The sequence below is a fragment of the Aegilops tauschii genome, chromosome 3 (assembly GCF_002575655.3).
Source record: "Aegilops tauschii subsp. strangulata cultivar AL8/78 chromosome 3, Aet v6.0, whole genome shotgun sequence".
Classification (NCBI taxonomy): Eukaryota; Viridiplantae; Streptophyta; class Magnoliopsida; order Poales; family Poaceae; genus Aegilops; species Aegilops tauschii.
In genome coordinates, this window is record NC_053037.3 from 618990588 (window position 1) to 619003391 (window position 12804).

Here is a 12804-nt window from a genome sequence, read left to right on the forward strand (position 1 = left end):
AAGTCTCGGAGTAGGGGAAACTGATAATGATTTAAGAACACTATTGAGTTACATACTTATTATATGCCTATTTGGTCAAGTGGGGATGAAGAAAAGTTCAACAATATTGAAAATATGTATATAGTTACAATATCTTTTTTCTCAACAAATGGTGGATTTTATTGACTCAAAATAAAGTATCAAGAGAATACAAACACATTTAGCACCACATGACCTGTGCATAGCTAGGATGCGCACACACACACACACACACACACACGCACACACCGGCAATTAACAAAGTCATAAAAGACCAAAGTTATGCCAAAGTGACGAAAAAGAGAAAATCCCGAAGCGATCAAATCCGTGATCGGCAATCTACAACAATGACCATAATCGCACAACTCATCGCATGACACTACATGAATGACAATGTTCTTTAACAACAATGCCCCAGGAAGGGAGCGATGCTCAAGAGCCCACTATCACCGGATCCAACCACCAGAGGCTAATTCTAGGTTTTCACCCTGATGAACACATCAGAGCATATCCTAGCAATGCCTTTAACAAGGTAACGACACAATACCAATACCATTGCCAAGTATAACCAACTCTGATCAGACCTAGGTTTTCACCCTGGAGCTCGAGACCGGGTGTACGAGTAGCACCTCCCTGGAAGACAATCATGTGTTGTCGCCACCACCTTTCCGCGATCCCAGCAGCTACATGTGATGACCCACCGCCGCTGCACCATCATACCCTCTGCGTCAACTCGTCATCCATAGAATGCATCTCACCATCGAAGACAAATACTGGATCTGGAGAGAGGACCCCTCACGAAGAACTTTCAGTTCCTACAGCAGTCCACAGCAATGCCACCACCATATGACGAAGTTGTCATAACACGAAGCAACAATGACGGCGAAGGACACTACCGTAGATTCACATCTCGCCGGAGAGAGCCATGTCGAGCTCCGTCGGTCCCGGGGCCGACATGGCTGGATCTAAGGGCATGAAAGACAGATTTGTTCGGCGGCCAAGAACCAAGGCACCCAAGGCTCTAAGCCCACCATCCCATCGACACCAGCCGAGGCGTCCGCCACCACACCGCCAAAGGATCCTCTCGTGTGGGGGCTCGTACAAGCAGCACGCGACAATGCGGGGGAGGGGAGTGCAGATCTTGCTGCCCGCGCAGCCAAGGCCAATGGCCAGAACCAGCGCGGCCACTCGCTGGCGACGCGCCACCACCCGAGGCCGCCGCCACGATTCCAGAGTCCCCGGCGAGAGGAGGGGGCGACCAGATCCTCGCCGCCACCTTCATCGGTGGCTCTGCGGCGAGCCGACAACCACCTCCGGTGGCGACTAGGAAGAGGGGAAGCCGGAGGGAGGGCTGGCGGCGTGAATGGTTGTCACCACCCGAGTGGCTCCTGTAGGAACGACGCGGGGGCTGATCGTATTCGCTATTAACATTGCACTATCAAAGTAACAATGAAGCATTATGAAAACAATAAAGTATGTGTCGAAGAATCATATCATAGGGAGGTGCTTCCTTGCCCTTTGACCTCCTTAACAAATCCCTCGAGTTCGCCAAGACAGTGGCTACTCTTGAAGCTCCTGCATGCACTGCTTTGTTGCCGCCAAGTAGCAGATGAAATCTGTGCAACAGCGTGGAGCTAATATAAGTTGCTTTTGTTCTGATAAAACCATCAAAATAACTGTAGAGGCCTATAGATTAAAAATATTGCATTCCTCGTAGTAGTATTAACGACAGATTAAGACTTTGCCAGAACTTCTCTGAAGCGCAATCCCTCTTGGCAGGCTCTTCTCTTGTCCTCAACTACGTCACTTTCCTCGTAGTAGTATTTACTGCTGCTCATTGTCTGGTAGAAGAGAGCTTAGAGGTGGCCCTTTGTTTAATACTGTACAAACTTGGGCGTGATAGTTTAGCTTATGATTGTAAGAACCTGTGATTGTGCAGTAAAGCTCTCCCCTTTCAACAATACAATAAAATGATAACTCACTTTCAACTCAACATCCTACTTGAGCTCAGGGGTTTCATTAACTCTGCACATTTGGTTTATTTGGTTCGGTAAATACAGTTTCTCGGTCTGTATGGTATCCATACTTCAGTAAATACAATTTGAAATTGAAAAACGGTTTGGTTTTGGTATATACAAAAATATTTCAGTATGGTTTCGGTACATACCAAAATAACGAATTTGAAATAAGGAAACAATTTTAGTTCTGGCCATCAATTTCAGTGACTGAATATTTCCTATCGATCATTTTCAGACCACCTGAAACGCGGTTCTGCACAAGAACACGAGCATAACTAGTATAGCTAGTAGCCTAGTATCCTTGTAAAACTGAATAATTACAGAACACATACTCTAGATTACCTCCGCAACATTACAGGCAAATGGATTCATGGATGGATAAACTTTACAAACTAATTAGGACATCTAGGAATATAGCAGGAATCACGTGGATATACCTCTGCAAACTGCAAGTAGTCATCAGAACTTTTGTTCCGAGAATATAGCAGGAATCACGTCAGAGTTGTAAGCCTGATGAAATGAAATGAAACTGTGATAAAGCACAAGCATAACTAGTAGCCCACTTCACACGATTAGAGTTTAAAAGTACTAATTAGGACATGTATGTTACGATATGCTATATTGCTGCCACTCTCAGCCATCTGTTGACCTGAACTTCTGAAGACGAACACAGAAAAATAACAAGATGCGGAGTTAGATTTAGAGCCACAAGTGATAGGTTCCTGTTTTTTCGACAAAGGATGAATTTTATTGGCTTAAAATGAAGCATTAAGAGGATACAAAACACGATGACCACACATCATGCCTCTGCATAATTAGGATGCACACAACCACCAACACACACACAAAAACACGCAGAGAACTAGCAAAGTCATATAAGACAAAATCTATGTTATGCGTAGGCGAGGAAAAAAAATATATCCTTAAGCGATCAGATCCGCGATCGATAAACCATATATGTACCAGCCATCTTATGACATCGAATGTACAACGAGGTTCTTCAACAATAAGGACTTTAGGAAGGAAGTGGTGCTCAAGCGCTGCCATCACGGATCCAACGAGCAAGGCCAGAATCTAAGATTTCACAATGAAGAATTAGTCCGAGCATATCCAAACAATGTCTTCAACAAAGTAACGACGTAAAAAAAACATCGACGTTGCCATTACCAGGTATAACCAACTCCGTTCAGATCAGGGTTTCACCCTGGAGCTCAAGACCTGGTGCACTTTTTTTTAATAGTTTGGATTGCTTACCACACATGTGTCATGTGATACATCGGGTGCACTAGTAGCACTACCGTCACAGTAACATGTGTTATCGCCACCATTTTTCCACGATCCCAGCAGTTAAATGCGCTATGGGACCGCCACCGATGCACAACCATCCTTTTGCATCAAGCCGTCATCTATAGTTTGCATCTCACCACTGAAGTCAACCACCAGATCTGGAGAGATGAACCCTCTTGAAGATCTTTTATTGACTACTGTTGTTGTGGAGCCACAGGAGGTCGCTACAGCACGGTCTCCAACCACCACCACCTGGCCGATCTAGCCCACCTGATTTCACAACCACGTCGGCTTGCTAACATGCCCTGTTTCGATCTAGTGGACCAGCAGGAGGGGCTTATTGCTTGAGGTGGGATGGTTGTTAATCGAGCATTAGCAATACAACACACTAGCAACATAACAAATCTCCAACATCAATCGACCAATTTCGTGCAATTTTCTAGGCTGTGCGCGGTTGGGACGTAGGAGAGCCATAGTGGCGAGGGCCGGTGGGCTGCTGGTGTCAGTGGTTTGGGGATTTGACGAGGAATAGTTGATAACCCACAAGTATAGGGCATCATTTGTAGCCTTTTTTGATAAATAAGAGTGTCGAACCCAACGAGGAACTAAAGGTAGAACACATATTCCCTCAAGTTCTATCGACCACTGATACAAGTGTACGCACACTTGACGTTTGCTTTACCGAAAACAAGTATGAAACTATTTTGTAGGTGTGATGCTGGAACTACTTTGCAAGAATAAAACTAGGAGTACTTTGCAAGATAATAAAAGTTAGTTGTTTAGTAGAGAGATTTTTGTCACACAAGAAAGTTATTTGTCCCTAGGTGATCGATAACTAAACCGTTAATCATTATTGCAATTTTATATGAGGGAGAGGCATGAGATAATATACTTTCCGTACTTGGATCATATGCATTTATGACTGGAACTCTAGCAAGAATCCACCACTACCAAAGATCATTAAAGTAAATCCCAACCATAACATCAATTATCAAGTCCTCTTTATCCCATACGCAACAACCCCCTTACTCGGGTGTAAGCTTCTGGCACTTTAGCCACCCACCAAAAACGAATCATGAATCTATTGCAACACCCTACAGCGGGGATCCCTCACGTTTGCACGACACGAAGGGCACCATAGGACAGCACCAAAATAAAACATACAACTCAAACCAATTATGATCATCAATCAACCCATAGGACAAAACAGGTCTACTCAAACATCATAGGATAGCCACATATCATTGGATAATAATATATAGTGTTGAGCATCATGTTTAAGTAGAGAATTGCAGCGGGAATAGAGACGTTACACCGCTACATAGAGGGGGAGAAAGTTGGTGTTGACGGTAGCAAGATTGTTAGTGTAGTTTGTCGTCATGATCCTTGCCCCGGCGGCGTTCTGGCGCCACCGGGAGAGAGGGGGATAGAACCCCCTCCTTCTTCTTCCTTGGCCTCCCCCCTAGATGGGAGGAGAGTTCCCACTCTAGTCCACGGCCTCCATGGCGGCGGAGAAATGAGAGCCCCTCCGAGATTGGATCTATATCTCTATTTTCTTCTGTTTCGCGTTTTTGTTTTCTAGCCTTTCACCGTTTTTTCATAAATTATATTTCTTGCAGCGAAAGAAGGGCCCCAACCGTCTTACCGGGTGCCCACTAGGCACCACCACGCGCCAGGGGGTGTGGGCCGCCCCCTGGTGGATAATGGAGGCTGTGGACCTCCGTTTGCGTTGATTCCACCTCCCAAAAATTACATATATTCCAAAATAATTCTCTATAAATTTCTTGCGTTTGGACTTCGTTTGATATGGATATTTCGCGAAACAAAAAACATGCAACAAAGAACTGGCACTGGGCACTGGGTCAATATGTTAGTCCAAAAAATAATATAAATATTGTCAAAAGTATATAAAAGTTGTATAATGTTGACATAAAACAATAAAAAATTAGAGATACGACGGAGATGTATCAATAGTTGAGCAAGTCGCAGGGTCGCTACTCGCCTCGGGGGGATTGTGCTGCGACCAACCATGCTTGTCATGCTCGTGACCTCGTGACCCGCATGCACTCCCGTGTCAGCGGCGGCTTGTGCTGGTGACCTGACCTGCCCTGCCCATGACCATGAGCACTGGGTGAGCTTGATTGGTACTTGGTCGAGAGACTCCTGCTCGGCGCCTTAAGCGCCGGCCAGGAGAACCAGCGCACATGTGTCCCCATTTGGTAGGCCCAAAATCATGGCAACCTGCTCACTCGCCCAGGGCGCCTTGGTTCGCTCGGTCATGGTTGACCAGTTGACTGATCAACCGTTGCCTATTGAAAAAAAAAAGAGAAAATAGCTAAAAATTAAAATAGCTTTGCAAATTAAAAAATCATGAATTTGAAAAAATTACAAACCTCAAAAAATTGACGTTTTTGGGGGAGAAAAATCACAAATTCAAAAATAATTTCGTAGTGATTTTGAAAAAAAGTTCGTAATTTGCAATAAGTTCGCTGATTTTTTTAACAAAAAATTCAGGATTTTTTTTGCAGATTTAGAAAACATCATCTATTTCGAAAAAATCATGGATTTTTTGTAAATAATTCGATTTTCAAAAAGTTCATGGGTTTGAAGAGATGTCATTAGTTGTGATTTTTATAAGAAATAATTTGATTTGACTGAGCTAATGTAGGTGGTGGTTTTGGGAAATTACCAATTTGATTTGGATTATTCTAATTTACTGTATTTAGATTGGTTTTTATATTCTATGACATCTTTTGGGATTAAAAAAATTTAACAGGAAAAAAAGGGCAGGGAGTGTGGGGAGGAAAAAACACAGGAGGAGGTGAGGGGAATCTTCGAACTCTCCTTTAATAGTTGAGATTTGCTTGGTAGGGGAAGTGACAGAAATATTTCATTTAGTTAAGATTTTGATAGGACTTTCTTTGAATTGATTTCGTAAAAGCATGACATGGTTTTGGAAAAGTAATTATTTGCTTTAAATTATTTCAATTTACTCAATTTACGTTCATTTGCATTATGTACGCCATGGATTGCAATTAAAAAATCAATGGAAAAAAGGGTAGCGGACGTGGGGATGAAAATATTGGGGATGAGGTGAGGCAAATCTACCAACCCTCCTTTAATAGTAGGGATTACATTGGTAGGGGAAGTGACATGAAGTTTTGATTTAGTTGAGATTTTGATAAGATTTTGATTTGATTTAATTGAGTTAATGCAGGAGGTCGTTTTGGGATAGTACCGATTTGGTTTAGATTATTTAAATTTACTTTGGATTTATTTTGGAATCATGGCAATCTTTTGGATTTATTTTGTGCGGCATCTGTTGGGATTAAAAACAAGTCAACAGAAAGGAGGGAATGCGGGGAGGAAAAAACCAGGGAGGAGGTGAGGTGAATCTACCAACTCCTATTTAATACTCCCTCCGTCCCAAAATTATTGTCTTAAATTTGTCTAGATACGGATGTATCTAAGATTAGATACATCCGTATCTAGACAAATCTAATTAGTATTAGATACATCCGTATCTAGACAAACCTAAGACAATAATTAATATTAGATACATCCGTATCTAGACAAATCTATGACAAGAATTTTGGCACGGAACGAGTATTAGAGATATAGTTATAGGGGAAGTAGGGAAGATATTGATTCAGTTGAGATTTTGATAAGATTTAATTTAGTTTTGCTGGATTAATGGAGGATCTGGTTTTGGAGAAGTAGTGATTTGGTCTAGGGAATCACACACCTGAAAAACTTATATAAGAGCACCACATCAGAGAGAGGGGAAGTGGGCACGTTCCTAGCAAGATTTTCTTTGCAGAGAGAGAGAAATCTGTAGAGCTTAAAGCCACTCTGTAGTTCAGCCCCTGTTTTATTTTCTCACTCTCTCTGTGAAAACAATCATCTATCTCAGTCTCACACACACGCAACACAGTCGACCAAGTGAACGAGAAGGAAATCAAATTCCAAGAGACCGCAGCCTCTCAATCAATAGCTCATGGCAGCCGTGATGGCCTCCATAACCAGCGAGCTCCTTTTCTTCCTGCCCTTCATCCTCCTGGCCGTGCTCAGCTTCTACACCATTACGGTGGCTAAATGCCATGCCGGCCGGACGAAGAAGCGCCCGAATCTGCCGCCCGGCGCCGTCGGTTGGCCCTTCATCGGCGAGACCTTCGGGTACCTCCGCGCGCATCCGGCCACCTCCATCGGCCAGTTCATGAACCAGCACATCGCACGGTCCGTACACACACATACATTCATACAAATACAAAGCATGCCAACACGCGTGAACGAACACTCGGGCTGAGGTCGCATGATATTGATGGTATATGTATATGGATGCAGGTACGGGAAGATATACCGGTCGAGCCTGTTCGGGCACCCGACGGTGGTGTCGGCGGACGCAGGGCTGAACCGGTACATCCTGCAGAACGAGGGGCGGTTGTTCGAGGTCAGCTATCCGCCAAGCATCGGCGGCATCCTGGGCAAATGGTCGATGCTGGTGCTCGTCGGCCACCACCACCGCGAGATGCGCTCCATCGCCCTCGACTTCCTCAGCTCCGTCCGCCTCCGCGCCGTGCTCCTCCCGGAGGTGGAGCGCCATACCCTCCTCGTACTCCGCGACTGGCTGCTTTCCACCTCCCCCGCCGTCTTCTCCGCCCAGCACGAAGCCAAGAAGGTAACTTGTAACTGACCTGCTATTGACTGCGCGCCATGCACAGCTCCTGCATGGCATGCACTTACATGCCGGCAGTGGTGTGGTGGTGGGCGGCGGTGTGGTCCATCCGTCCATGCAAGGTCGATGGATGGAACTGACAAAGTCGTACGCCCACAGTGGTGTGGTAGGCTTGTAGCAAATTAACAATGGATGGATCCGTTCGTGCAGTTCACTTATAACCTGATGGCGAAGAATCTCATGAGCATGGACCCCGGCGAGGAGGAGACTGAGGGGCTGAGGCTGGAGTACATCACGTTCATGAAGGGGGTGGTGTCTGCGGCCCTAAAATTCCCCGGGACGGCGTACTGGAAGGCCCTCAAGGTACAACAACAACAACAACACTCAGCAGTCAACGCACTACTAGTAGTACTAGCTAGCTGTCCCTGTCTCTGTGCGCTTGGGTGAAGTATGACAAGGCACGATCTTCAACCAGTAGGCAGTTAGGCAATATCTTAATGATTGTGACATGTCAAATGTTCTCCCAACAAGTCCAAACAAAATTACTACATATGACTTTGCTGCAATTTTATTTTTTCTCTATCATAGAATAACACCATATAATTATTTACTATTTTTTCCGTGCAGTCCCGAGCCACCATACTTGGAGTAATCGAGAGGAAAATGGAGGAAAGGCTTGAGCAAATGAACAAGGAGGACTCGAGCACAGAAGCAGATGATCTTCTCGGGTGGGCATTGAAGCACTCTAATCTTTCAAAAGAGCAAATATTGGACCTCTTGCTGAGCTTGCTCTTTGCTGGGCATGAGACATCGTCAGTGGCACTTGCCCTCGCTATCTTCTTCCTCGAAGGTTGCCCTAAAGCTGTCAAAGAACTGCGGGTACAAATTCAGTTTACTATACCAATTCAAATTCAGTTGTACTAAACTGGACATAGCAATCTTTCAGAAAAAAAAAACACATTCAGTAGGCAAATTTTAACATGCTCCGTTTGACCCCCTCTTCTTACATGTGAGGTAAGAAGGTAAGAGTTAATCTGACCATTAATTAATGAGATCAATGGCTCAGATCTATTATATACTCTTACCTCTCATATGAAAAAAGGAGGTAAGAGGGAGCATGTTAAAACTGCTCCATTCAGTATATACATGGATGGTGAAATGCACCAGAAATATCATGGAAATATTCACAGTGATCCATGGCCGTGCAGGGGGAGCATCTCGAGATTGCTAGGAGACAGAAGCTGAGAGGGGAGTGCAAATTGAGCTGGGAAGACTACAAAGAGATGGTTTTCACACAATGCGTAAGGCCCTTTTGATTCGTCTGTTTCCTCCCTCATAATATCAGTGCAAGATATATGTGTGTTGCTGCTTACTTTCCATGGGGAGATCACTGTCCATCTACAGTTTGATGCCAAGCCAAATTATCCGACTCCCCGAAAAGTTGGGGAGCACATTTCCTTGTTAGAGTAGTACTACTATAATAGCATCCTAGGTGTTGAGTGCGGTGTTTTGATGCTCGAGCACCAGGGAGACCGCTATTTTCAATATGTCAAAACGCCCATTTCAAAGTTTCAAAGCAATTAAAGAAATCCCACATGTGTTCCGCACCAACGTGTGAAAATTTGGTAGAAAGTATTGCGATTTGTAGGCTGTACAAAAAAAATTCTGGACCAACAACCGAAAATGTCAGCCCATTTTGGAACTACATATTTTTTTTGTATTCCACGTGCGAAAGTATAATGTTATAAAATTTTGCATATACATGTATATATGTCTGTGTGTTCACAAAAAAAACAAAAAATTTGATTCTGTGGAAATTTGTATTTTGAAAACGAGCTCCCTGTAGCTCGGTCACCGTTGGCATTTTCCACGGTGTTGTGCTACTGTATGGAACTATACAATGTGCCAGTGTGCACCAAAATAGCATCTTCCGGTCCTACATATTCCAACTGCGGAACTCTCTTGTTTGCGAGTTAGTTCAAAAGTGGTAGAGAAAATAAGGTGACAAATGTTTAAGTCCTTAATTGCTTCTTTTCTTGCAGGTTATAAACGAGACCTTGCGGCTTGGCAACGTGGTCAGGTTCCTGCACCGGAAGGTCATTCGAGATGTGCACTACAATGGTTGGTGGCTTAATTCTTACCTTACATGTATTCTTTTGACAGTACCAGTGAACTCTTCTTCCTATAGATGGAGTTGTTGAATACTTGAATGTACGTGGACTGACAGGGTATGACATTCCAAGCGGATGGAAAATTCTGCCGGTGTTAGCGGCAGTGCATCTCGACTCATCACTGTACGAAGATCCCAACAGCTTCAACCCTTGGAGGTGGAAGGTCAGTGCCTAAACGATGCCTACAATTTTATCAGCACAAAATCAACTGGAACTACGAATGATACTGCTATCAGGTTAAGGATCTCGTGATAATCAATCCAAGAAAGAAAAAGAAAGGAAAATATATGTCTGGCAGTCGTTGTTGTCCAGTCAATCACAGGCCTTCATGCCGTTTGCACGGTGAAACTTCGGCGGCAAAGACAAAACGACGCCATGTGGTTGTGGCAATAGCACTGCCACCACCACTTCAACAGGACAAACAAAACTTGATATATGCATTCAGCTTCAGAGGAGTTAACGTTGTGTTTGCTGTTGTAGCAGGGCAACACATCCGCCATGACGCACAACAGCAACTTCATGCCCTACGGCGGAGGCACGAGGCTCTGCGCCGGGTCGGAGCTCGCCAAGCTCGAGGTGGCCATCTTCTTGCACCACCTGGTCCTCAACTTCCGTTGGGAGCTCGCCGAGCCGGACCAGGCGTTCGTGTACCCATTCGTGGACTTCCCCAAGGGCCTGCCCATTAGGGTCCATAGGATTGCACAGGAAGGAGAAGAGTAAAGCGTTTTGACCGTGGACATATATGATCGGTGATTCAGTCTAGCGTCAAAGGAAGAGAAATGTACACATGTCCGTCATCGTTTTCTTTCCCTTTGGGGTTTGTGTTATTTTTTTAGAAGAACAGCGCTGCTTTATTTAAATAACTAGCAAGGTGGCCCTCACAGATGTGAGGGGAATGGTCTTGAAGTCTGTGAAAAATATTATGTATCTATTTTTATCTTATTGTTGAAAAGATATTTTGGATCGTTCTAAATTTTGAATGAATAATTATTGGGACATTTATAAAACACCATATTCTAGAATGTTCTCAATGTTGTTACATAGGTAGTCCTATCTTGACCTAATTTTACTCTTCAAACCCACATTCCCACTCAAATTTTGTTCTTGTGTCATAGTAGATGATAACACCATCTTTGATATCTATCATAGTCTCAACATATTTACTACTCACTTATTTACTTCATGTCATCACCTAAGTAATCTTAATAGAGGGGAAACAAGGAAGGCATCAAAAGGGGATGCAGCCACCGTCCTAGGTGTCATACCATTAGAGACGCAATTGAATGATGTCACCACCAAATTCTACACATCTGGCAATCAACAGTCCTTGCTAGAGTTGTCTTACTACATCAATAGCCGAGGTCAATAATTTGATTCACATGAATAAAAAAAGTAAGAAAAATATGCTTGCAATGACACCTTCAATTAAATCTTAAGAACTGCAAAACCATATCACAGAAAAGTGTATTTGATAACACAGTAAATACATAAATACTAGTGACAATCCAACATATTTCAGTTGATACAAACATTGTTGGCTTGTTATGTAACTTAATCCTTAGATTGTGTCACGTGGCCTTGTCAACCTTTCACACTACATGAACACAATTATCCAGGTATACTTTCAGAAAAATATGGCTAATACTGAATACGATCACATAGTACTCGATCCGTACTGTTTTCTTTGGAAGGTACTATTGGTACTTACTTTCTTTGTCGGCATATATGCTAGTAAATATCTGACATACAATTGGAGAACTTTATAAGTGATTGCACCATTCACACAATTGAGAAGAATATCTTTTCAACTGATTTAAAATGTGTATACCTATTAATATTTCATGTTCTCTAATAAGTAATATGTTTGTCTTTTTGTTATTTATGGATACTTATACGTGTTTAAAAATAAGCCACTTCACACTTTGTAGTGCATACCATATATATTTTCGTGCCCATATAGTAATGTAGTTACCTTAGCAGACACATCTAAACATGCACATTTCAATTGAACAGGAAAGCCTACCGATTAACTATTGGTTCTGTTTTTACCATCCATACTGGAAAGAGACTCCATCGTTATGGTCTATGACAAACTGGATCACATGGTCCTCAAACTGTCTTGAAATCTAGCAATAAAATTCAGATAGAACTACCTAAATAATTTGGGTAGTTTAAAAGAATCATATATTGTGCTTTTAGAACATGACTCAATATATTTAGTGTTATCCACTGAACACTCTTTTGAACCAATAAACAACTAAGTCGTCCACCCAAACCCTCAACGCGACAACCCTATTAATTATGAAAATGATACTGCAAAAGGGATTAGCCATGAATGGTGCTATATATACACTGAGCACAACGGACAACAGAAGATACCAATACAACAGATAAGGTAGCTACCATCAAGCCATAACAACAAAAGTTGCCTGATCAACACTACATGTAGCCATGTAGGGTTTTCGCAATAAAGAACACTACATATAAGGTAGCTGCCATCATTGTCACTCTGCCCGTCCACCTGATGGCAACGTCCTGCTGTGTACTTGTACTGGCAGCGAGTACAGCCAGGAGCCCCTTGTAGAGCAATGGCAACCACATCTCTGAACTTGACTTGTTCTTGTGTGATGTACAC

The 12804-nt window shown here is 43.2% G+C and overlaps 1 protein-coding gene across 1 annotated transcript; it reads left to right on the forward strand.

Annotated features, from left to right (window-relative positions):
- The first annotated feature begins 7085 nt into the window (after positions 1–7085).
- Positions 7086–11106, forward strand: LOC109786179 (steroid (22S)-hydroxylase-like). The gene is made up of 8 exons (XM_040403100.2): positions 7086–7559; positions 7668–8001; positions 8209–8361; positions 8626–8877; positions 9207–9299; positions 10041–10119; positions 10226–10332; positions 10650–11106. The coding sequence occupies exons 1-8, from the start codon at positions 7321–7323 to the stop codon at positions 10887–10889; spliced, it is 1497 nt and encodes a 498-aa protein (XP_040259034.2). The 5' UTR covers positions 7086–7320; the 3' UTR covers positions 10890–11106.
- Positions 11107–12804: the final 1698 nt, after the last annotated feature.